General features: G+C 40.4%; 1 protein-coding gene across 3 annotated transcripts in view; it reads right to left on the bottom strand.

Moving 5' to 3' along the window:
• Nucleotides 1-26,836, bottom strand: part of CHCHD3 (coiled-coil-helix-coiled-coil-helix domain containing 3) — a 164,169-nt gene that overhangs the window by 40,166 nt on the left and 97,167 nt on the right. For 2 of the 3 annotated variants that reach the window (XM_059816774.1, XM_059816775.1), the window contains exon 5: nt 20,158-20,241. In XM_059816774.1, coding sequence (XP_059672757.1) covers nt 20,158-20,241 — 84 coding nt within the window. Of the gene's footprint in view, nt 1-20,157; nt 20,242-21,714; nt 21,730-26,836 lie in introns of all 3 variants that reach the window. The other variant, XM_059816777.1, reaches the window with a different exon arrangement.

The following is a 26,836-nucleotide window of genomic DNA, read 5'->3' as shown; positions in this document are numbered from 1 at the left end:
AAACCTCTATGGTCATCTTCCTCTTATGTCCTGGAAGAAATTGGCTCTGGACCAGAGTGCCCCTCTGATAGAACAGATGTCTGAACTATCTGGGACAGAAGGGAGGGCTTTGGACACCCATGCCACCCCATACCTGTTTCTACAGAGATCGGATGAAGAAGCAACCAGGTATCCAAAATAGCGCTGAAGATGCCAGAGAAAGCGACAGTACCACAACCCACTCAAACAAAGGAAACAAAGGAGAAACACATGCTCCACCTTGGCAAATGTTCTGCCAGAAGACAATTCACTTCCCAAGATCATTTGTTTGATTTCACGACACGAGTGTTTGTCGAAGAGTATACATTCAGTGTGCAGCAAGTGGGGCAAAGTACTTAACTCCGCTATCAGCAGAAAATGGGGAAAACGGCATATTCTTTGACCTTTTCTTTTGAATTTCCAATCCTGTTTTTCAGGCACCACTAACTAATACCTTTAACTGCAACTATTAATGTCTCTAAAGTTTCTCCCAAGATATGCTTCACTTCACTTTTCTGCCCTAGTAGAACATTGATCTCTAATTTGTTAACACTCAGAGCTGCCAAAGAAAAAGAAAACCTTTGTGAAAAGGACAAATCTATTCAAAGTTCTTACAGCTATTCAGCCAAGCATCTAATCTGCATGTAATTGTAGTACAGTCTTTAATACAAATGTTCTCAATCTTAGAGATGCATGTGTAAATGCACAACTATATTTACGTCTCCCGCTGATGACAAGATGCCTCATCTAAATGATTCCTATTTACAACTTTCCTTCTCAGTCTCACTCCTTTCACTCTTACATATTATAAATTACATTCTCCGTAGGGTACCAATGGGTATTATTTCTCCATGTCCTAAAGCAGACTTTCCCCCCCAAAACAGCATAGGGACATGACAAGTTGCCAAGCACCGTCTTTGAGGCATAGAGGAATGGGTATTGCTGCTGCCAGGGGTGATGCCCAGGAAACATAAGTTGAGGAATCCCTTCTCCCAGTGGCATCAGGTACAGACTGCAGCACTAGGAACAGCACATTCATACAGGATTTAAAATTCTCGTTGTTTGTTGCCTTTATGGAATTAATTCTTAAATACAGATCCAACGGGCCACTTTTGCACAGCAAAAGCCACACTGGAGGGAACTACATCAGCTTACAAGCAAACCAGCATCAGCATGAGCCTTGGATGCCTGTCCGCGGCTTACAAGGATGCCCCAATATTTTATTTCAATGTATTCGGCTGTATGTATCTGGCTAGTAAAAAAGATATATATTTTTTTTGCTACAGCAGCATAAAGTCAACTTAGCTTAAGCCTTCTGTTACATTCATGCCTAGTTGCAGCTCATCTGCTGCATGAATAACTTTTACAAAGTCCAGTGGTGTTAGACACTCCAGGGAAGACAATTTGAGCTTACCCACGAAGCTGTTGTTGCGAACTTGTAACAGAGACAGCTCTTGAGTTCAAGGTAGCTCTCCTGGGGACCACAGCAGCCGTAATTTTAAGAGCATGTTGCTCATCCTCTGCAGTCAGAGCAAAGGTCTGGGAAAATCACTTTAAACACCACCTGTTTCAAACTCATTTTGGTCAGCTTTCAGAAGCAGACAGATATCCCATTAAAGTCGTCGAAAGAATAAGAGAAAATTGCTTCTGTGAATTATGGGTGAAAATTTGGCCAGATTATCAGGATCTACTTGGAGGCCAGCTACACACAGAGTTCCTGCGGGGTCTATGCCACAGTCATCCCTGTTTAACATCTTCATCAATGACTCAGAGATGGAGTGCATGCTCACCAAGTTTGCAGGTGACACCAAATCGGGGGAACATGCCCTGTGAAGAAAGGCCAAGGGAACATCACTTGTTTAGCCAGGAAGAGAGGAAGATCTGGGGAGACCTAACAGCAGCTGTAAAAGCCTTAAGAGAAGGTTATTGAGACAGAGGCAGGCTCTTTACTGATGTGCAGGGGGAGAACAAGAGACAATGGCTGTAAATCGAAACAATAGAGGTTCCAAATAGATAGAAGGAAAAATATTTCCCTCCAAGGATAATTAAGCAGGGGGCCAGGAATCCAAAGAGGTTGTGGTATCTCCAGCCTTGGAGGTTGTCAAAGATCCGACTGGACAAAGCACTCAACAACCTTGTCTGTTCTCAATGTTGGTCCCACTTTGAGCCGGAGGTTGGACCTCCCAAGGGCCTTTCCAATCCAAATAATTCTATGAATATGTATGCTTACACTCAGTGATATATCTGATACCGGAATGAAAATATATTTTGGCTTGTAGATGTGCAATCTGCTCTGCAGCTGTATGTGAAATTCATCTTGCGGCAGAAGCCCAACATAAAGAATCACAGATTAGCTATATCTTCTTTCAAATAAATGGAAAGTAGCTGGGTTTAGCTTTGCTTATTAGATCTACCACCATCACTGCTCAGTGAGATTGGTTGCCTAAGGGCATAATGAGTGCAAGATTACCATTTTTTGAAAAGCACAATGCTGCCTCAAATAACACTTATGCGCCAACCCTCAAGAGATAGAGAATAAAGTTCTTGAAAGAAATTCTAAAATATTCCGTCTCTCCCAATCCAACAGCCCTGCAACAGTGTCATCTCACAGGCTTGTTCCTGTCCCTATATCACAGCTTCAAGAAGTTTTGTCTTTGGTCTTCTGAACAGATATCAGGTTGTTCTAACTTTCCTGGGATAACTGTCTCAGCACAGCGAAGGCCAATACTACGCTGAGATTCAAGAACAAGTTTGATCGATACTACCAAAGCTCTCATATCGTGGAATTACAAGCTGCAGCATCCAAGTAGGATGAGCTTATTATTCAGGACTACTTTAACATTTGCATTTGGTCAGACCAACAGACTTTTTTGGATATTGCTGGCACAAATATTCTAAATGTTGGCATCTGGCTGTTTACATCACTGTCAGGTGAAAAGATTTTGATGATGTCAAGATCAGCAAGTCAGTAAAGAGGAGGTGAATAAGGAGAGACCATCCTTTCACTGTTCAAAGTTCATGATCACATCAAACCATCTACAAGACATCAAGGCAGAAAGTCTTTCAATCACAAAATATCAACTGACCGACAGCTGATAATGCACAAGAAGAGCTAAGCAAAACTGTAAAAAACTAAGTATCAATAACAGGTTTTGGTGATTACGAAGTGACTGAAGTACTTCAAGGACAGTCTTTTGCAGCTGCTTTGAACACCATGTGCGAGCAGTGAGGAAATATCAGGACTGGTACAACAAGAACGCTAAGGATACACAAAACTGCTTGGTGAAAACCATTGTATGTATTTGTTTGGATGACTAACAAGTACCTGAATCCAAGAAAACTACGTCTTACACTCAGCCTAGATTGAGAACTATGCTCATATTTAGTGAAGCAAGAAACAAAATGAGCTCCGAGCATGCTTAAATCAAACTAATGTGAAAATTTTTCAATGCTCTTACAACAGTGTATCCCAGCAGACCCATTCTGTTCGGAAACAGCCTTCTGAAAGAAATGCAGCCAAAACTAAGGCAGGTGGCCTTCTCATTCAAAAACCTGCTAAACAAAAAAATCCAGGACCTATGAAAAAGAGACCGATTAAGTGTCTCAGCATGCCACAGTGTAATCATTAGCATGAAATACATTGCTTTGGAAGTTAAAAACGTGGTTCCGTTCCTCTCAAATAGTAAGGCAACATGCCACAAAATTCCTACGGCTGGATGATACGCTAGGCCAAATAATTCAAATGCAGACATCTAAAAACATTCTTCATTTATAACTATGTTTGTGACCTCTAAAGATGATTCTCACTATTTACTGGGCTTCTTTTTACTGCATTCTTCGCAGGTTCTCTTTATTCCTACTATCCATTTCAATTCTCCCTCCCGCAGTGCTCAGTGCATATTTCAAGCTGGATTCGTTACTTTGCCTTTCAACCTTCCTGACGGTATTTAGTGTATGTTCTGTCCTACATATGTATATTCTCCCACTGGTGTCTTTGTTTTTCCTTTCCATTCAAAGTAATCACTTGTGTTACACACCTGTATTTCCCCAGACATCCACAGCCTTTCGCAGACACCTCTTTCTCATTAGTCTGAACAGGTTTTTAGTTGCTTCTTGAGAATGCACTGTGTTATATACATAGCCCCCCCCCCATTACGTCCATTTATTGGCAAATGTTGGGAACTCAAAATTTGCCTGTGTAGGTCACTGCTGTTATTACAAAGCAGGTCTGCTAACCCTTCTACCTGTGCTGGCAATGGTCCACAGCATTTGTCTCTCAGGATGGGACTCATCACGCCTAACCTTGGCTACCTATAGACAGATGCTTAAACTACGCTTCCTCATAATCAACAGTCAACGAGATGGGATGGTTTGATCAACTTTCAGTGGCATCTATCTCTCACCAGCAGCTACTGAGTGAACCCAGGTACTTAATGCAGACTACCTGTTTCCACTTTAAGCTAAGCGAGAGAAAATGCATCAGTGCTACAGAATCTCACCAAGGAGGATATACAAAGACACTGTAATTTAGACCAACTTTTCTCTGCGGCAAATACTCTGTTACGCATTTGCGCTATGCCAATACAACAGCAAAATAATATATAACAACTGAGGGAAGAGGTACACATAGCAGCTCTTTTCAAAATACCAGAAATCCAACTACAATCATTTATATTTCTCCTTCATTCCTTACAGCAACTGGTCTAGCTAGATAAATTATACCTCTACATTGATTAACACAGTTGCCTGATAAATATATGGAAGTATTTGCAAGTTTTGAGTTTTGCAGTTTATTCTACATAACACGTTATATCTATGTAATGCATGGGAGCACTCAGAATGCACTTTATATAGTCAATATTTTTTTTCTCCTCTTTTTTTCCGCCATAGTACCAAAGCTACTCAACAAAAGCCCCCGTATCTTTGATTTAGTCAGCTATCTTAAACCCACTATGGGAAAAACATCCATTTTGTTATTATGAGATCTGGCAATGCCTTGTTGGGTCTACAGCATTGTAAGCTTACTGAATACTACAGCAGCTCTTTGCAATGCTGCATGCATTAGTGTAATTATTTATTCATCCTCCAGAAGTAGCAACAGGCAAGGTAAATTCTCTGAATCAGCAAGCTTCATTTTATAGTGCCAACTCAGAATAACTTAGGAGGCACCTTCAGAGGTCACCTATTCCAAGCCCCTGGCTCAAAGCAGGTCCAGCTAGACCAGGTTGCTCAGGACCTTGTCCCGTTGAGTCTTGAACACCTCCAAGGATGATTCCCCATTTGTATTAGATCTGTGTCCTATGGATCATGCCACAGGGAACTGTATTTATACTACCCGCACATGGAAACTTCTACTTACTCTGGCTCTCCTTTCATAGTATTTCTTAAAGCTTGAACAAGAAGAGAAGTAAAATACTGCCACTAAACTCAGAGCCACATAAAAATAGGGTTTTTGTGTCTGAAAACTTGTTTTAATTACATCAGCTGGTCAAATAAAAAGACATCACCCATCCCCTCAAATGTTGTCCATAAATCCTTTTTCTGTTAACCACTGGTAAAACTCCCACTTCAAAAATATTCCACACGTACTATGGTACAAACACACATAGAATTTTACGCTTGGCTTTCCAATATAAAAGCACAGGTCTTGTAAGGATTTTCTTTTTTTTATGAAGTTCTTTCAATTTTAAAAGTATCTGAAATCATCTCTTGTCCGTTCATGGCAACAATTCAAAGAAACAAATTCACTGAAGTTTTCTGAATTTGAAGAGGGTCATTTTCTGCTTTTGAAAAAGCATTTTAGAAAAAAGAAACTTCTTCATATTTCCTAACAAAAGGAAGTCCAACCTCCACTGTTACGCAGTAATTCGTCTTACCTACACACAGCAATATCTTGTTTTGCTCCGTTGAAAACCTACTGAAATACTACTGCCTGCTCAGCCGCAAGAGACTCTCAAGTCTTCAGCATTCCGCACATTATTTTAAACATATAATTAAAGACAGTTTCAACAAAATTAAGTGACAGTAGCAGCAGCACATTCTTAAGAAGGAAGATCATGAAAGCTGTTTGAAATGTGTAATGAATACAGTATGGTCTGTATTCATTTCAAGGGGAGTGTTACACTGGCAATGAATTATGTGGTAGCATTAAGTCAAAAAAATAGTTTAGCTATTCACTGGTATTAGAGGGGACAAGATGGCAAAGATATCATAGAATCACAGAATATCTCAAGCTGGAAGGGACCCATAAGGATCATTGAGTCCAACTCCCTGCTCCTCGCAGGACTACCTGAAACTAAACCATATGACTAAGAGAGTTGTCCAGATGCTCCTTGACCTCTGACAGGCTTGGTGCCATGACCACTTCCCTGGGGAGCCTATTCCAGTGACCGATCACCCTCTCAGTGAAGAACTTTTTCCTTATGTTCGATCTGAACTGCCCCTGACGTAGCTTCATTCCATTTCCTCGTGTCCTATCGCTGAGAGAGAAGACCAGCACTTCCCCCTTCGCTGCCCCCCTTGAAGAAGTTGTAGACTGAGATGAGGTCACCTGTCAACAACGAGGTCACCCCTCAGCCTTCTCTTCTCCAAGATGAACAAACCAAGTGACCTCTTGCCCTCGAGGCCTTTCACCGTCTTGGTCGCCCTCCTCCGGACACACTCTTAATAGTCTGACATCCTTCTTATATTGAGGCACACAGTACTCAAGGTGGGGCCGCACCAGTGCAGCGTAGAGTGGGACAATCACCTCCCTCGACCGGCTAGCTAGGCCATGCCTGATGCACCCCAGGACAGGGTCGGCCCTTTGGGCTGCCAGGGCACACTGTTGACTCATATTCAACTTGCCATCAACCCAAACCCTCAGATCATTTTCCACGGGGCCACTCTCCAGCCTCTCATTCCCCAGTTTGTATGTAGAACCAGGATTATCCCGTCCCAGGTGGACAACCCGGCACTTGCTCTTGTTAAATTTCATACGGTTGGTGACTGCCGAGCTCTAACCAGATCTCTCTATAAGGCCTCTCTACCCTCGAGGGAGTCCACAGCTCCTCCTAGTTTAGTATCATCAGCAAACTTACTTAATGTACATTCGACTCCCGCGTCCAGAACAGCTTTTCTTATAAACACACCAAATCGAACAGCTTGAACTACAGGAACCTATATCAAGGTGTCTTGGGTAAGGACAGACAGAGCTCCTGAGTGCCTGACACGCAGGGTGGGAATGGCACCCCCTGAAAAAGGGGCTCCTGGAGTCCTGATTTAAGACTGAGACTCTTCTGTTCCTCTAAACCACCTTTTCTTTTCTCTTTATGCTTTACTGAACAATACGTAGCTTCTAAAAAAGATCATTTAGGCATGTTGTGTTCACTTCCAGTGTTACCTGCTGAATACAAAGCTTGGGCAAACTGAAACCCAGTGGGAGGTGGGGATAAGAAAAAGAGTGAAAATCTCCGTATTACTATTGTAATCACAAAAGCCTTGCATACATCCAGCACCTAACTCTACTGTAAATCCCACAAAGTAGGGTTTGCTGAAAAATAATGCATGAGGTATCATTCACTGCAGCCTAGAAAAGTCTTTAATACCTACTTTTGTAACTTGCATTATGCTGTTTCAATGCACTAAACAGCAATACACACGCAACACTATAACCACCTGATAGGAGAAATAACGATTTGCTCTCCTAAAAATGAAATCTGTTCCAAAGTGCAACTACGATGCATGCTTTAAAAGCCTGTTAGACAAGTTAAGCAAGAAATGATGAAACAGTAACTCAAAATCATGCCTTCACGTTTCTAGACATTGCGTTGAATAAAACGGTCAATACAAAAGATTGCATAACTCGCTTACTTCTCTAGAATAAATTGCGTGATATCGTCTTCTGTTTAATTCATCAGAGAATTCATTCCCAGTATGGTATTTCAATGATTACATTGCTCTTCCCCTGCTTGGAGAAACTGAGGCAATGAAGAAACAGTGAATTTTCCAATGTATGAAACAGAAACAGGATCATCAAACAGACTTTCTGTTCAAACATTTATTCACTACTCAAAGGCAAAATTGCCATTTATTAAAAAAATAGCGGCACTTTCTATAACATGGGTCAAAATGCAAGTATTTATACCTGTAGAAAGCAGTAATTACAGTTTATATCATGGTAACCACTGCCAAGCACTACTATGCTTCTACTTTTGAAAACCGTAGGCTAGTGAGGATTAACCACTGAAATCAGTAGCAAGCTTGGCACCAACAGACATTTGAGCTGGCACGCAGCAATAATTATCTGCAATGCTTTTAAAAATACATATGGTCTCAAACACCAAAAAAATATTCTGCATTATTGTTGCAGTCTATTGGGAACCGGGAATAGTTTCTTTGGGCTTTATGTCTGATAAATACATAGACAAGCAAGCAATCAATTTTGTTGCAGGAAAAAATCTCTAACTGGATTACAGTGGTACCAGATATGGAGAACACTGAGATGTTTTTAAGGTGAGGCATTTTAAAAAATTATAATTCTTCTCTGAGAATTAGACATATGTTTGAACTCCTCTGCTATGGTTCGTTTGAATTCGCTTCCTAATTACTGCAGCTATGTTTTTGTGTTTTAGCGTGCATAAATACATATTCCTACGCGATTACGGCCCACAGTAATGCAAACGGTTAAACTCTCTGACACGGGGAAAAAAAAAATAAAGATTTCAAAAGTGGCAGGAGAGTATCTACTCATTTCAAACACATGATTATCTTTCCATATTTCAAAAGGAAAGGCCTTTTGAGGCATAGAAATATGCATGTGAATAGAAACATATTGAAAAGTCTCAGCTTTCAGGTATAATGCTTTTCAGTTAGAAAGGCATAAGATGGGGGAACTTTCAATTCTCTCTGACACGCTTAAAGAGCGCTGAACACGCCACCAGCCTGGCATTATCATTTCTGTCCCCTCGCCCAGCTACGGATGGTTCACTACCGCTTTCGCTAAGCTGTGTCGATATCCCAATTAATAACTACAAGAGCAAAAACGAGCCCCTCCGCAGCTGTGCTGGACCTATTTTATACCGAGCGGGTTATCAACGACACCGAAACCAGAAACAGCCGGGAAAACAGCTAAAACAGAATACAAGACGGAGAAGAAACCTTCAATTTGGAAATAGCAGCGTAAAAATGACACGTTGTTTTTCCAGGAAGGATCTCACAAATACAGAAACTCAATGCCATCTATTTCACCCCTTTTGAAGGAATGGGGAGTCAGGGATTTTAAAGGAATCTGGGTAATGCCCAAGACAAATTGGTTTTGCTCTCTTCAGAGCAAAAACTTGGCTGAAAAGGAGTTGTCCCTAGCCTTATCACCAAGTCCATTATTCTGATTTTTCTCCCCTCCTATTTTGCCCAGTTCTCTTCCTTCAATCCTCCTGGTCATCCTGAATCTGAGTTCCTTCTCCCACTTTTAAAGCTAGTATTTTAGTTTCTGGGGAGCTTCACGGGTAACGCGGTATAGTAAAAACTTCATTTAACCTTTCGCTCCCGCGGCCAAAGGCAAGATCTGTGCCACAATTAATGTTATACAAAATCTGGTACATCTGTCTTCCCCTCTCTGCAGTGGGCTTAAAATGTGGTCATATCCTAAGACGTTGCTTTAACTCTCACCACGGCCAGACTCTCCCTGCCGATAAGAAATACCACCACCAGACACAAATGCTCCTGGCCAGGACTTGGTATCTTGCACATGAAGAGCACAATAAAATGAGATGAGAAAGACGATATGACCGTACCAGGACACATCACAGAGCACTGATTTCCCCAAGCACGGTGTGAACCGTGTCCTTCACGCAAAGCCTTCCCAAAAAACCAGCATCCTCTGTGCTTACCCTATAGAAACAGAAAGGAGGATTCAATCCGCTGGCCCTTTTCCCTATATGCACACATACACAAACGGTGAACCATCAAAACCACACAAGAAAAAGGCTGTGTCTGAACGGCAGCTTATTGTTCAGCGAAGCTAAAACAGCCTCGCAAAATCCATCAGCTGCCAGAGGTAAACGCCTGGCTCCAGCGCTGCGGTTCAGCAGCTCCTCCGGGCTGAACGGAGCCCTCTCTCCCACCGAAGGCCAAGTTATTAAGAAATTGTTTGTCGACTTAGATTGGATTGATCATTTATTTCCCAAATTCCTTTTCCCATCATTTACTCATTATACGCCTCCTCCTGATGTAAGAGGACATTTATTAGCTTCTGCATTTATTGTGCTGGCAAACAGAAACATTCTGCAGCATTTCCTGGGGATTCTCTCATTTATCTGTCGGTTACGGGACTGAAGTATTTTTAGGGGGAGAAAAAAATTAAAATATCACTCAGACTGACAGCAGTGAAAATGAAGCCGGTACATGCTTGGGAAGGCTATTTCAGCCTTTAGGTTTACAAGCCTATTTACAAAAAAAAAGTGGCAACAGTTCACATAAACATTATTGCTTTATAATGGGAAAAATTACTAACTACTGCTTAGGCAGAAAAGGGAATGTTTTAAAGAGAAAGGGCACTTAGAGAATGCTTTAACGCACATAATGTCACTGATACCTGTTTAAATGGAAAGTACACTTAAATTAGGTACTTCTTGGTTTTAAATGCAATTGCATGAAGGACAGAGAACAGAAAACAAGTGAAAACAGGGATTTGGCTGTATTCCACCTTTTTGCATAGTGTTCAGCTTGCCCAAAAGTAAAATTACCAGGCTATTCAAAAAAGTATGCAATATATTAAAAAGATAAATATATTTAAGGGACAATATTTCTATCAGATTCCCAGGAAACTAAAAGAGCCGAAAGGATTATTCCTGTGGAATTATTCCAAGTATCATATAATCAGTGAAATCTCTAAAAGGAATCCTAAAAATTCAGTCACGTGGTTCAATCTAGAGTTGGAGTATTTCCTAAATACGTTACCTCGACAAAGAAATCCAAGAAAACTATCTCACTGAGTGTTGTTTTAAATATAGTGTTAACTTAGTACCGTGTTTGTTCCCAAACTTCAACTTCTGCAAAGCAGAGGGTGGGAGGAGGGAACAGACCTGGGTAAAATCAAAGCTGCTTATTCATTAACTACCCATATGTTAAAACATTTTGCCATAGCCTATGAAATGCGATAAACACTGCCTTTTAACATTCAAATGACAAATTTCTTCGGTTTGTTCCATTTTGCCTATTAAAAAAAAATTCTCTCTCATGATACTTTTCTTTGCTCATCAAGAAGGGGAAGGGGCAAAGCACAGCTGAAACTATAAATGAAAACAGACGCAGCCCCAATCGCGAAGGGTGACTTGGGCAACGCTGACACATTTATGTTTAACTGTACGCATCCGCTAGTTTGCATTCATAAAAGGGAGCGGTGCTGGATGAACAACCTGCTTAGCCTCAGCAGGATCCGCGCGTTCTTTTGCAGGACAGCCGTCCCGCGGGAGAGACGCGCTTGCTCCCACGCCCCGCGCGCAGTCAGGTCCCGCTCGCTGTGATTTCCAGCCCTTCCGTCAGACGAGGCCAGCGTGGCAGGGGAAAGGCATTATCCAGCTCTCCTGACAACGTGATTTCGGACACGGGAATAAAGAAGAGCGAGACCGAAGGAGCTGCCCAATATGCTGCTTCATTTTTCAGTATTGCCCCATATGTTCCCACTCCCATCACCATTTGTCCTCATTTGTATTTTTTAATCGTAGGAAGAACATGCATATGTGTTCAGACTTCACAAGCACCGAGATTCAAGTGACTTTAACACAAACTGAAGCACTCTCAGGGAAAAATAATGATTAGCGATGACCAGTTATCATGGGACCATAAATAAATTGCTATTCCTAAAGTACAGTAGGAGGTCAGTAAATGCTGAGATCCAGAGCAGTGGTAATGGTATAACTGAGGAAAAGTTAGGAAAAAAAAATTGCAATTCAAGCAGTGAGGACTTAAAAGCTGCAGGAACAGAAATGGGTTTATGAAGGAAATCATCTTTACAAAGCTACGTGATAGTTGGATAAACACAAAGCACTATATAAATTGCCAGTTCCTCACAAATATTATTTCCCTGTTTCTTGGGTCAGTAAATCCCCTATTTACTACCAAAATCTCTTAAGAGTTTGAATTTTGGAGGTTTTGAGCATCCACGTTTCCAATCAAAGTCTATCCCACCTCCCTGAGTGCATCTCTGCATAATGCAGACAGTGCAGCCTCAAAAATCCACCTTCCCCCATAGCTGAGGAAATGTCAATGCCAAAATCCTATCGGAAACAACACTGGGGCATCCTATAGGCTAAGAAAGGGAATTCAGGATGAGTTTAAAACAGCTTTTCAGGCCAAAAAGCATAATGACGTATCGCAGGAAGAGAGGAGGGAAAACATCAGAGTCAGTTCTGGCCAGTGATGTAAGAAAAATGCAGTAAAGCAGAGGCTACTCAGAAAAACAAAATTGTAAGAATGATGATGGGTTAGAGAGAGCTACTGCTGGAGATAAAGTAAAGGAAAAAACCCCACAACAAAAAGCACAGCATATTTGAAAAGTCTTGAAAGACCACATAAACACATCCCTGCTGCAGGACTAGTTATTAGTTTGCATCCAGTATACCATTATATCCCCAGGTCTTCTGCAAATTCTTACAAAACAAAATTACAGAATTATCCATCTTTTGCCCCAAACTAAAACTACCAAAAAAATCAAAGACCATCCCAAACCATGGTTTTGCACATATTGGGTAAATAAAAAAAGGTTTGCAAACAAACTATATGAAACTACTGACTACACGTTAAAAGTTATCAAGCGTCATTCTGCACTGGGGAAAAAAGCCTGGAATATTGTTTACCACACTTCTTTTTAGTCTCCATTTATATAAAGACACACGTACAGAATGGAAAAATAATCTATAAACAAACATTGAGAGAAACATCAACACCTAGTATTCAGCGTGGAACAACTCCTTATTTTGTTATTAAGCGGCATTTCAGTATTGCTATTGATTGGATATGTGATAGTGAAAGATGAGACTGAAACAGGTGTTTTTTAACGGGAAAATGTCTCGGAAGAGAATGCCATGCATTTTTGGTGGGCTTAGGGAAAAAAAACCATATGGGTGAGGTGTGTATTTAATAACTAGCATATTAGCTATTTATTCAGAAAATGGTAAATAAAAGATAACGAGCAGGAAAAAATATAAAATCAAAGCTTAAAAACAATTGCTCAGAATAACGGTTGTGGCTCAGCAAGATACGGAGGTAGTGCATTAATGCAGCACTCCAGTCAGAAGGCTACAGCTCAGTCTGTCTTCGTCAATCAGGTTGAGGTTTCAGATATTGTAATTGGTAGCAAGTTTCCTAATCTCAACCTGCCAGGCAAGAAGCGTTCAACAAAAGCTCTATCCCCAAAATATAATGAAATTTGAAGAGAGAAATTTTCTAATATTGGCAACATGAAGCAAGATCACAGGTTGGGTTGACAGCTTTATTATGCTAAACTGACAAAAACATTACGCTCTGGTCAGTACTAAAAAGGGTGGTTTTCATGAGCAGTATGGAAATACAAAGCACTGGGAAACTCTGATGAACTCGTACTTTTATCTCATTGGTGCAGCATATGAGCTCAGGCATAGAAAAGTCTCCTGGCCCAAGTACAAAATGAAAAATTAATACATCTTGATTTTATACTCAGGTCTCCTGCTGCACCAATTTGGGGAAAATGGCAAGAACCCGCTGTCACAGCTGAATATCCATTAAGAAAAAAAAAAGACACCAATAACTTCACAGAGATAAAAAAAGACACCAATAACTTCACAGAGATAATAAAATTCATTAATAATATGATATACAGTAGTATTCTTCAAATGGAAGCCATAATATATTTTATTGCTTCTATCTGAAAAAATGTTTGGAAATAGGGTTATATATTGATATAGAGGGTTTTTTTATATATATATTTGATATGGGAGGGAGGGAGAGAGAGAAATAGATAGCCAGACAGATAGACAGAAACAAGAAAAAAAACACTGGGAACATCTCATAAAAATGGATGGAAAGTAAGAACGATGAATTCTCTTGTTTCAAGCCATGGATATTTAGAGACTGATGCTATAATGACTGGTTAAAATGCAAAATTATTGTTAAGTGATATAACATAGGCATACCCAGATAGAATTTAAAGAGAAGGAAGGTCTGCAAACTGCCTTTTAGCAAGTCTTTTCTGAAATAGAGGGGTTTGGTAAGGTCAAAGAAAACACCGGTATTACTGAAAGCATCAGTTTAAATAGCAGAAGAAAGAAAAAGACCAAGCAATTTTAGCTGTATCACATTTACCAAATTCATCTCTCCGGACAGAGGACTACGAAGCATCTCCACAGAGGCAATCTGGAGAAACTCTGAAAGCTGGGGAAGTTGTAACAGATTCCTTTACAGACCATGTTCTCGAAAAAGACGTTGGCAGTATACATTAAAGCTGCCACCGAAAGGTTGCTTTACTCACCTATGGTAGGAAACATGCAAAATATACAGCAAACGTAGAACACCGTAATTATTCCTGTTGCTATACTTTACGTTTAGAACAGAAATCTATTTGAGTGGTATTTTGTATTGCAGTGGACAATTTGGAAAAACCTACCGGTACTATGCGTGTCCAACAAGGAAAGCACCCATTGCACTTGATCAACAAGTACAACTTAGCAAGTCTGTCAGCTCTCTGCTAGAGCGAACTCCACTTCTTCACGGGAACAACGAGAAAAGGGTTGCTGAGCTTTCCCTGTGCCTCCCCTAGGTGCTCAGTACACAGTATCATCAACCAAAACCATTTCCTACTTTGCTGGATCCAGCCTGAAGTCTTAAAACACTGCACCTACAACACTGCTATTTGATTTTGAAAGGCAATGAAAGAATGCAGTACAAATGTGTGGAGAGTAAACATGTTTGCTCTAGCGAATACAAACCTCTAAACACAAGAGCAGAATCATCCTCTGGTTATGAAGTTCTTGCTGATAGAGTCATGCAAGATCGAAGAAAGTAAACAGGCCGATAACTTAAATAGAAACAAAAATCTTTAAACTGCTGAAATACGTTGTAGGGAATAAAAATGTTTGTAGTTATGATGCTTTATAATAGTCCCCCTCTGTTATCTGCATCTTGCAAACTACAGTTTACAAAAAACATAGTAAACAGATTCTGATTATTTAGTTGTTGAGATTTGAAAAGGTAAACAAGACTCTGAAGCATCTGAGCGAATGTGGAACTGGCATTGTTTGCATCTTAGCACTTATGTTCATTATAAACACCTACAAAAAGCCAACACTTGGCTGTGAAGCTGAACTGTATATTATCTCCTTTTCTGAGCACTGGGGCTATCACTGCAAAGCATGTTGGTCCATTCTAAGCCTTCAATAGAAAAAAGGAAGAGATCATTAAATTATAATTTCCCCACACAATTGGTATAAGCGTTTCCTACCAACAGGATTAGTATGAACGCAAGATCCCAGAATAAAGCTGCTCAGCAGCGAGGATGGCAGTTTAGTGTCTAGTAAATTTGATTTTTCTGAAAATCCTGACACATCATAATAACGAAATCCTATTTACTGTAGCAAGCAGGATGGATAATACTATTTAACACCTGGTATAGTACGTGCCATCAGCTCACAGCTTTGTGCTCTGCATTCTCATCTTACCTTAAGGTTAATGCTCCTTGACAGCCTACGTGGTAAGTAGAATCCCCAAATTAAGTGCCGAACCTACAATTTGCAAATCCTTCTTCAAAATTTACGTCATGAAAAAATGGCTGCAGATAAGAGGATCACATTTCCCGAACTTACGTCTATATTCTCAGGCTCTGATCTGGCAGTAAGCCCTGTACAGTGCAGGAGTCTCCCTGCACAAAGGCCACTAAAGCCAGCAAGGACACGCGCAGAAGTTATAGAATCGGCAAGGAAGACCCATCAGGGCAGTACCTTGTTGATGGCTAAAACTGTAGCGTACCTAACATAATGCTGAAACCTCCAAATGCTAACAGAATAATTTTATTACCTTACGCCGTATGCATCTTCACATGCATACTACCCCATATTTACTGGAAGTATTTCTAGGAAACTCACAAGCATAGAAGCCTATCTCGAGTGAGAAATACCCTGATTAATATGGGGATACATATCTTGCTCATTCACACTGATAAACTAAGTAGTTGTGTCATACAGCGGCGTATTAAAATTAATTTCCTTCTGCTCCTATGACTAGGGGCACGATTCTCCTAATGATGCATAATAGTATTATGAAGCAGTGTAACATGAAAATAGTTGATTTTGCCAAAGAAAATTGGAACTAGGGAGAGTTGCATCATTCTTGAAGTGACAGAAGCACGTAGAGACACACCTCATCGTGAATGTCTGCGTGACGCCAAAACTAAAGGCAGAAGAGGGAGCAAAAATATTCTAAGGCAAAAGCAACTGGGTGAAGGAACGACAGGGTGCCAGCTGCTCTGTAGAGAGAATCACAGAATCATTAAGGTTGGAAAAAACCTGTAAGATCGTCGAGCCCAACCATCAACCCAACACCACCATGCCTACTAAACCATGTCCCACAGTGTCACGTCTACACATCCCTTGAACACCTCCAGGGATGGTGACTCCACCACCTCCCTGGGCAGCCTGTTCCAACGCTTGACCACTAAATGAATGCAACTGTTGATGTTGACTGGAACCTACACATCATGGCGATACTGGAAACACAAAGACGGTTACAAAGTCTATAGCCACTTACGAAGTCTATAGCCACTGAGGCTTGGAATTGACAGTGAAACCAGTGGCACAAAGGAAGGATGATGGAGGTGGAGGAGCTGAACAGAACCATCAGGAATACAACAGGACAGAAGCGTGTGACTCTGTGTGTCTGGATACACACATGAGACTATGTTTGAGAAAGAGGCCATAGGATTGTTCTTCCAGGCAGCAAGCCGCTCAATCTGCCTGAGATGTTACGTTTTCCTTTTTCTTGCTCTGCTATTTTAAAAGAAAAATCAAATGGTTTAAAATACCACTAAGCCCACCTTATTATAGTAAATAGTTAAGACAATGTAGGGCACATATATGTCAATGATTTGAATATGGCTATCTGGGGTTTTTTTTGCTGTCATCAAGAAGCACCATTAGCCTGTAACCAGACAACGAAAAACACTGACAAATTTTTCTCAAAGCTTAACATGCGAACTCTTAAATAACAGCTTTACACCCTAGTCAGATATATAGTATGAGAAGGTTATTCTTTAACTCCTTTGTTAAACTATCTCATTTTGCTTTGCTGCTGTGGAGCATGTAATAACTCATAGCTTATGTGCTATCTTTGACCTAGAAACACTGGCAGCTGTTAGGGGAATCGCTGGGTTTTTGGAAAGTATCAAAAGGTTTTTAGCACATAAACCAAATTTATGAACAGATATTGCCCTGGAGAATAGAATTGTTTATGTTTTAGTATCACAGCTGTCACTGGTGCACAGTTATTTCGTCCTGTATTAATCCCCTGAAAAGGTTGAGCATCTTCACTCAGTCACTGAAATATTTTACAATTGACAGACTTCATCTGGCACTGAATATGTATAATAATTTTCTCCATAAGGAGCACACTGTGCTGACACTAATCTGTTCTGTTGTCGTCTCCCTTTATTATCAATGTCTGCATTGTTTTTTCAGCAGCATTGAAGAACACAAATATGAAGCTTCTAATTGAAAAAGCTAAGTAATCAAAAAGCCAATTAATCATACAGATGAGCTCTGACACTCCATGATGCAACAGACAGAAATACCACATACGCAGAACTGAAATAATTTTAAAGTGTGCTTATTTGATGTAAGAATGATCTGAGAATGTAATTAGCATTCTTTGTCACAGGTGACAGACTCATATTGCACATTTCTTCATACTGACATTACTTCTCTGAGCCCCCACCTTACCTCCCGTTCTGATCTTCTCTCTGCCGAACAGCCCATACTCTGACTTTGTGTACCTTTCACTGAGATCAGGACAAGTTTAGGAACAAACAAGCAGCCTATTATTGTGCTCTGTAATTTCCAGAACATTAGGCCTTGCCAGACCTTCCTTTTTTCTTAAAACTCTATTTCCATCCCAATGCTCAAAAATCACCAATCCTCAAACTCACAAACGACCTCAGTGCCGGCTGCAGGCACCAGCCCTAGCGAAGTTGGGATTGCAGGAGACACGACCGCTCTGCTTTTGCAGGTTTGCATTCTGTAATCTCCACATCCCTGCAAAAGTTCAAAGTAGATCTGGAGCACGGAGCTCACCTCCTTTCAGAGCTCGAACAACACTTTTTGTGTAGAAGAGATACGCACATGTACTTTGAAAACAACACGGATGACAACCTGGCAAAGCAAACGATCCTTAGCTTAAAAATAAAAAGTCAGAATGAAAAGACAAGCCTTAACATCACGACAGCTCCATTCTGAAGACAGAGCAAACATCGTCCACGGCGTAAGACCGTCAATCCAGAACTGCCTGCTATAGTCCTGGAGTCTTCCAAGTCCAAGAAGAGAAAGCAAGAGATGGCAGAGTTCACCTATTTCACATCACCTGGGGGACAACACTTCCGAAGTACTCAAATACAGTTATTTAAAGTTCATTACCTCACTTGCACACAACAATGATGTATTCACATGCATGTTAACGTGTGATTCCACCTTGGAAGTCTTCACTTAACAGGAACAAGCGAAGGCACTGTATCGGCAACCTACTTTAACATTAAAAATAACTAAGAGTAAAATTTTCTTTGCTGCATAGCACCTTAAAAGGGTAAAAGAAAAGCTTTCAAACAAAGAATCACTGTTTATCACACACCCATCGCCATTAATTACTCTAGTACTACTTGCACGGGAACGATAAAATGGAGGGCTGATAACTAAGAGCAGAGGTACAACCACCCCATAAGAAGCCAATTTGGATGAGATACTGCAGATGCTTTTTCCTCTAACACCAGCCAGTTATTTGAGAATAAGGAAAGTATTCTGTGGGGGTTTTTTTGTGAAGGATCTTAATTTTTAACTGTTTAAATAATGCACCATTTTAGAACCATTAAACTAATTTACCTTCATCCTTTCAAACTATTTTTCATTGCCACGAACATGGCCTTCATTAATGTCATCTTCAAAAAGGCAGGACAAAACACTGAGAGAGTATCTGATATGCCCTCTATTTAACATATTCATTAAGACCAATTACACACACTGATAATTCATGCAACGCGCTCTTCTTCCTAATCCATAAGAACAAGGGGGTTTCTTCTATCCTGCTAAGCTGCATAAAATGAATAAGTATCTTCTTAATATCATTTTCAAAACTAACTAAAAAGAATTCAAATTCAACAACAATGGGTAGGCTTAGGAAGAAGGCAGAGGGGTAAAAGAGGTAAATGTATTCAGGCTGAAGGTTACAACCTTCATGGGATCTAGAAAATGACGACAGCAGTAATTATTTGAAATTAACGTCCTATAAAATTATACCCTATGAAGAATAAGAATGTTAACAGCAACATGTTAAAACATTGTAAGCGTGTCACACAGCTTACTAAACTGTTCTGTACACTTTAGTTTCAAGTCTACTCTGAAAAAAAGACACAGAAGTGCTTTTTAAACATGGCATAAACAACTTGCAATTAACATTGAACTCTCCGCGTACTGGCGGCTTTGGAGGAAGCATTAACTCCACCCAGCGAAAGCAACTGTGGACTGCAACGAAAGCAGAAATTCAGTATGTATCTTCACACCTCACATGCGATTTTAAGACTACTTGGCGATACTCATTCACTTACACTGGCTCTTCATCAGTGCTGGTATGAAAGTAATCTCGTTTGGATTACTTCTCTGTATGCAATTACTGTCACAGATGAAATCTCATTGCAAATGTGAGAACTCAGTAAAGAAAACAATATTCGCAACATTAAAGCCTCCATCTTGGCAATATTAAGCCAGCAACAGTAGCAGTCAATACAAAAAAAAAAAGCAAAAACCTCCTCTGGCCAGAGTTTTAATCTTTATCTCCTTAGAAAAGTCATCTTGTTTAATGGGAAAACATAACCAGAAAGTCAGTAGCAGAAAGGAACAGAGAACTCTTCATTAAAAGGGAAAGAAGGCTTACCCTTTCTTCCAGTCGAGCCAGCTGCTCTTTGTAGTAGGCATCATGCTTCTTCAGTTCTCTGTCTTTCTCTTCCAGCTGCTTGGCCTAAAAAAAGAAATAGAAAGATAAAACTGGATCAAGAAAGAGCCTCACTTGCAAAGCAAAACATCTACTATAAATTGTACCAGTAAGGAATATACAGCGATTGAGAACTGCAGCCTATTAGTTTTTGCCAAACAGTACATTAATAAGATGATGATTGCTGCATTGAAAATGTAAAGAGATTGTCTATTGTACTGGGTTTTTTCCTTCCCTCCTCAACAGCTGTGCCATAGTTTGTCCAAATGTATTTGGAAACATCACGAAGATGGAACCAAGCACATCCTGCTGAGATTAATCTTTTTTTTTTTTCAAATTAACTTTGCAGATCACTTCTGAACTTAGGGAAACTCGCTCAAGCTAGTGAACAAAATACATGCAGAGCCTGAATATTTAACTTCATTTGTTAACTAAGTGGACATTTTGACAGGAGAAAAGCTGAACTTGCATCCATACATTTGTAGGCAGTGGTAAAAAGAATTCTTTTGAAGTAGCTGTTTTTTTCTCTAAAACCCCAGTTCAGGAATGTATTTAGCATGTGCTTAATTCTAAACACATGAATGTTTGGAAAGAACCAAATGCTTATTTCTTTGCAAAAGCAGATCTGAAAAGTACATCTAAAACTCTGCTGTGCTTTTTAATTAGTCATTATTCCTCTGGAAACTCCTAGATCAGTTGAAGTACCCAACTAAGTAAGCTGAAACCCTTTACTGTAGGATCACACCCATGTCCAGTAACTTAAAATAATACAGAAGAATTTTGAACGTCTGTCTTTTGAATACTAATATGACTTGAGTATTCATTTAAGAGACACTGCTTCCAGCACTACTGAGCAAGTTGACATTTTTTTGGCTTTTCATCCGTAGTACGTTCTAATATGTAGTATTAAGGGGACTCATTAAGAATTCTAAAATATATTAAAAGAGCACACAAGCACACAGAATACACACAAAGCTACAAGTCCTCCAGAGGGAAAACTAGACGAGTGATTTTTAACAAGCTATGGAGGATTTAACGCCTACGTTATCAGCGCAGATTAATTCCAGGCTCATAATGTTTTAATAACAACACATCTTTAGTGACTACTAATTAACTATCAGTGGTCATTACCACAACTGCCCATTCAACATAAGTCATTCACCTCTACTGTGTTATTTTCACCCAGGTACTGATACTACAAAGCCAACTGTAAAAAGTTCCTATTTTAGTAGCATCATGTAAAATGCTGCTAAAATAGGAACTTGTTATAATAGGAACTTTTTACTAAAATAGTAAACTCTTGTACTCTTATGATGATAGCTCCAGGTCACGCTCATCGAAGCATGTCAGAAAACCTACTTAAACCATACATTGTGCTATACTTGTTCTATAGATACAGGTCTTAAATCTCTTTGTCAAGATTTGCACTTTTTTTTGCAGACAGACAAAGAATAAAATAATAACTTTGGATTTTTGGTTGTGCCTTACTTAACTACTTACCTTTTTTTCTATGTCCTGAAGCATGTAAAAAAATCAAAAAGTCAAATCAAATTTATAATATAATGGTGGATAGAAAGAATGCAGAAAAATGCATGCATGTCAGGCATATCTGTAATTTAGAACAATGCAGAACACTACTTGGGAGGTGTTTTCTTTTAATGCAACTTCAGCAAAAATATCCCTGTTCTACCAAAAGCGCACAGCCAAATTTTAATTCTACTTGAATGAAGCAAACCTTGCCCCCTGCCACCCACCTCATCTTCAGTACAGTGCCGTGGAGCACACACTAGAGCCCTGTCCACCACCATTTAAATCAGCCTTTATTCACTGCAGAGAACTAATTACAGGTTTTTCCAAAGCTGATTACAGTAAATATTCTACAGCCTAACTATCATGCTTTGTATTGATCGTGGTTTTGCTTTTTCGAGATAATCCCTGTATCACCTCTCAAACCTGCCTCTTGCTGTGGTTATAGAAACAGCTAAAAATTCATTGCAGGTTGTGCCTCCCCACACCGTCCTCTCCCAAATATCTAATACAATACTTCAATGCCTTATCAGTTACCCATACACAACTATTTTATGTATAACCACCTCACAATCCCTGAAATATTTGTGAACTCAGGAACGTTCCTTTTGTGCAAGTGGAGTTAAACAGGCCAGTGACAAAGAAAACGTAAAATTAATGTTCTATAATGCTCATGAGAACTCGGTTAAGTCTTAGTTCTTGGAATTCAATAGTGTTTCACACAATTCTATCGACGACCTGAAACCAAGCAGCAAATCTGACTTCGGAGAGCCAGTAAGATATAATAAAACCCATGCAAGAGCATCATGACAATTCACTCGCCCCATTATTGACGACTCACAGGGGCAGAAATTTTCAGGATGTAAAAACACAACAGGTCAAGGGCACACTAAGGACAGAGGAGATGAAACCCATCCTCTCCTCCAGGTCCAGCTGAGTTTAAATTCTTTTCATCTGTGTCTTGCTTGCTGAGCAAATACCATTCAAAAGAAAGGAATTGATTTAATGGTATCTGATCGCTAAATTTAAATATATGCAAGACAATATGAGCAGGGGAATGCAAGTAACATTTGTTCCAAGGATATCCATCTGAATGCAAGTTTTCGCCCTGGAAAGTTCGTTAGTTTTTTGGGTTGATTTTTGGGTTTGTTTCTGTGCCCCCCAAGACAATTAGTGATCAAAACAGCTGGATTTTACTGCACTAAATATGGGGGCCAAGAATCAAATTATAGTCACGCTGCTTATTGCCCTGATCCTATCAAAGCCTTTATATCACTGATAAAGTAGAAATATTAGATTCTAAGAATACTAAATAATAGATTTAACCCAAGGTTTCATTCCCTATATTGCAAAAGTGACTGGAAGATTTGGCAGGCCACTAAGAAACTCAGAAAAAAAGTTTCTTCCATATAGCTACCACCCCTGGCATTTATACAGGAACACAGACAGAGCAATGTTTTTAAAAAAATATATATATTATTCATTTATAGAGGAGACAATATAAATATGCCAAAAGAAGAGAATTTACTGCAGAATAAAAACCTGTAAGGTAATATTATATTTATGGGGCCACAGCAACATGATCCCAGTGAATATCAATTAGTCATTACAAAATAATTAACAGTAGCCATGTATTCAATTAGCTGAATGCTCCACCTTAGTTGTAAATGAGATATCGGAACAGGTTCATTGCTTCTTCACAAAGTAAGTCTAATAAACAAAGCATTTGCTTGAGTGTTATTTAGAAAACAGCTTCAGAAGGTCAACTTTGAGAGGCAGCCCATCTTCCCAAGTCTACCCAAAATTAAAATCCAAAAATAGATCACTAATAGTAAATACAGGTTCTTCAGAATCTCTAGGAAGTTGGACCAAGATTTAAAGGCCAGCCTAGGTTTCATTTTCCAAAGCAGTGCCTGGATTTAGCACAGCACTGGTACGAGTTTCCATCACCGGAGAAATGGATGTCTACATCGCCTCCTATACGGCTGCAGGGACACTTGCAGAGCAGTTCCATGATGAAGCCGAATCCTTCTCAGAACGCACCTGAGTACTGTGTCCAGTTCTGGGCTCCCCGGTTCAAGAAGGACAGGGAGCTGCTGGAGAGGGTACAGCAAAGGGCTACGAAGAGGATTAGGGGACTGGAACATCTTTCTTATGAGGAAAGGCTGCGGGACTTGGGTCTTTTTAGTCTGGAGAAGAGAAGACTGAGAGGGATCTTATCAATGCTTCTAAATACTTAAGGGGTGGGTGCCAGGAGGATGGGGCCAGTCTTTTTTCAGTGGTGCCCAGTGACAGGACAAGAGGTAACGGGCACAAACTTGGTCATCGGAAGCTCCATCCAAACATGAGGAGGACCTTCTTTCCTTTGAGGGTGGCAGAGCACTGGAACAAGCTGCCCAGAGAGGCTGTGGAGTCTCCTTCTCTGGAGATATTCAAAACTAACCTGGAAGCATTCCTGTGCAACCTGCCCTAGGTGACCCTGCTCTGGTGGGGGGGTGGGACTAGATGATCTCCAGAGGTCCCTTCCAACCCCTGTCATTCTGTGATTCTCATGCTGAATACAACAGATACGCATTAATTTTGTCCTTTCCAGGGTACAACAGAGCAAATAAGCAGCCGACTGAAAACATATGTTTAACAGTTATCTTTAAAAAAATAAATAAAGGAATCCAGTTAGCCGGATACAGCAAGGTTCAAAGCACATGCAGTCCATAATTGCTACTCTTTAAGGAGTTGCAGGGGATAAACCATTATCACGTAGTTTAGGAGAAGGTTGTAGGCAGATTTCAAAATCAGGTCTTCAAGCACTCGGCAGTCGCAGGTTTACAGTTGCCCCTCAGTGCAGACTCTGAGCTCCGAATTCATTAACATCCACCGAGCTTACAGAAGAACACCCCTGAGATGGCTTCAGTTTGAAACAGATTATTCTCCTCTGCCAGAAAAATGCAAAATAAGAGTCTAGTTTTACACTAAATTCATAAAGTATCGTCAGTCATCTGAAAGTGCTCTGTATAGGTCTTGCCGAGCCGCTTTGTGGTCAGTTCCTCAACACCCCACCAAGAACGTCAGAGGACGAGCTAAGTGGACAACCAAGGCACGAGGTCTCCCAAGCCACATTCAAGGCTGCAAGTCAGACCAGGCATCGGGTCGGGGGGCTGGAAGAGCAGCCTGTCACAACGGACTTACAAGACTAAGGGGATTTGCCCGATGAAATGCTAACCACAGCAATGAGGGCTTTTCTCATGGGAAAGGTCACATGAAATATCTAAAGGCCTTCAGGCGGGCCCATGTGCTTTGAAGAAAAGGTTAACCAATTAATTAAGTAAAAGAAAGCGGTGGCAGAGGGCTGGCCTCCAGCAGTTCCAGAAGCACGACCATCTCACAGGAAGACTGCTGACAGGTCAGGATGAATGTGATGCGCCAGTACTGCAAGAGAGCAGATCTCAAAAAATGCTCTTTCACCATTATGTTGCTGGAGATTTTGTTTGTTTTACAACCTGAGGTTTGCTGGATGAGCGTATCTGTAGGTTAAAGCAGGCTGTGAATTCACAAGCTCGTTGACACCATCGTCACTCAGGTACAGACTATGACTGTCACGTTACGGAACTGTTATTCAGCTTTTGACGTTCGCTATATCGCTCTGCTCAGAAGCCCTTTTGCAGTAGACTACACTCACCCGTCACGTATAGCTCTGTGCAGTCACATTTGCACGTTGATAAAATCTAAGATGAAAAAGGTTCTTAACTCATATACATTATTACGGTCAGCAAAACTACAATCTTCATTCACTGCATATAGCGTCCCAGTAAAACAATTCTCAGTTTCCACATTTAATATATGTTGGATTACAACAGTTTTCAATTTTAACCTTCTATTTCAACATATATACACACATCATTTTGAATGGGGAATAGAAGTAACTTATGGATATTCTTAGGAACATACGCCTCTCCCTTTCCCCCCCAAAATAATTTCTTTTTGAAGCTCTCGCTAGTCACAAAATCATTTCTCACCACAAAAAATGATCCAGACACATCACTTAGAAAAAACTATGCTAATTCCCACTTGTAAAGGTAGAGAATAGTTGTGAATTAGAAACAGCAGCAACAATAATGCATCATAAAACATATTCTTTGACAACTGTAATTAAAACAAGCTTTTGCAATTACCAGTAAATGTGCTACAGTACATTTTCTAAAAATAATGAAGTCCTAAAAGAATGAGTGGTGCAGATAAAAGAGATCACATTAAAAGGAGGCTAATGGAGAAAATGAAAAAATTGAATTTACGAACAAGTTAGGATCTAGTCTATACAGAACATGTGACATCAAGCTTCATTTAGTAAATCTAGTTATAGACCAAAGGAGAAAAAAACAAATGAACACTGTGTCAAACAAAAGAGTTATGGATTCCAATTTCTAATGTAAGCCACAGGAACAGAGGCACATTGCTCTCCATCAAGGCAGAAGTTCATTGATGTTCTTGTCCCAAGAAGAGGAGCTTCTGTTACCATGTTAGCAGTAAAAAGCAGAACAAGGAAGATGCATGACACCTGCTCAATGAGGTGGATGATTTAGGGAAAGTCAACACATATATCTGAGGTACTCAAAGGGACCTCAGGAGGTCATGTAGTTCCTGCTCAAAACAGGATCAACTAAGAGGCCAGACCTGGTACCTCAAGGCTGTATCCAGTTGGGTTTTGAAACCTCCAAGCATGGAGACTGACCAACCTCTACCACGCCTTCTTCATCAGCAAGGTCTCCCAGACTCTTAGGTAGAGACAGGGTTCAAGGAGTAGAAGTAGCAACAGCAGTAGATAAGTACTGAGTCACTAAACACTTGAGAGGACTCTGGGTTCCTTCCAGCCTGAACTATTTCACCTGAAGCTGGTGAGGGGTCTGGAGCAGAAGTCTGATGAGGAGCGGCTGAGGGAGCTGGGGTTGTTCAGTCTGGAGAAGAGGAGGCTGAGGGGAGACCTCATCGCTCTCTAATACTACCTGAAAGGGGGTTGTGGTGAGGTAGGTGCTGGTCTCTTCTCCCAAGTGACAAGTGACAGGACAAGAGGAAATGTCCTCAAGTTGCACCAGGGGAGGTT

This window comes from Gavia stellata, chromosome 4, assembly GCF_030936135.1.
Source record: "Gavia stellata isolate bGavSte3 chromosome 4, bGavSte3.hap2, whole genome shotgun sequence".
Classification (NCBI taxonomy): domain Eukaryota; kingdom Metazoa; phylum Chordata; class Aves; order Gaviiformes; family Gaviidae; genus Gavia; species Gavia stellata.
Note: the sequence above shows the minus strand (reverse complement) of the source record. Positions and strands in the feature narration are given on the sequence as shown.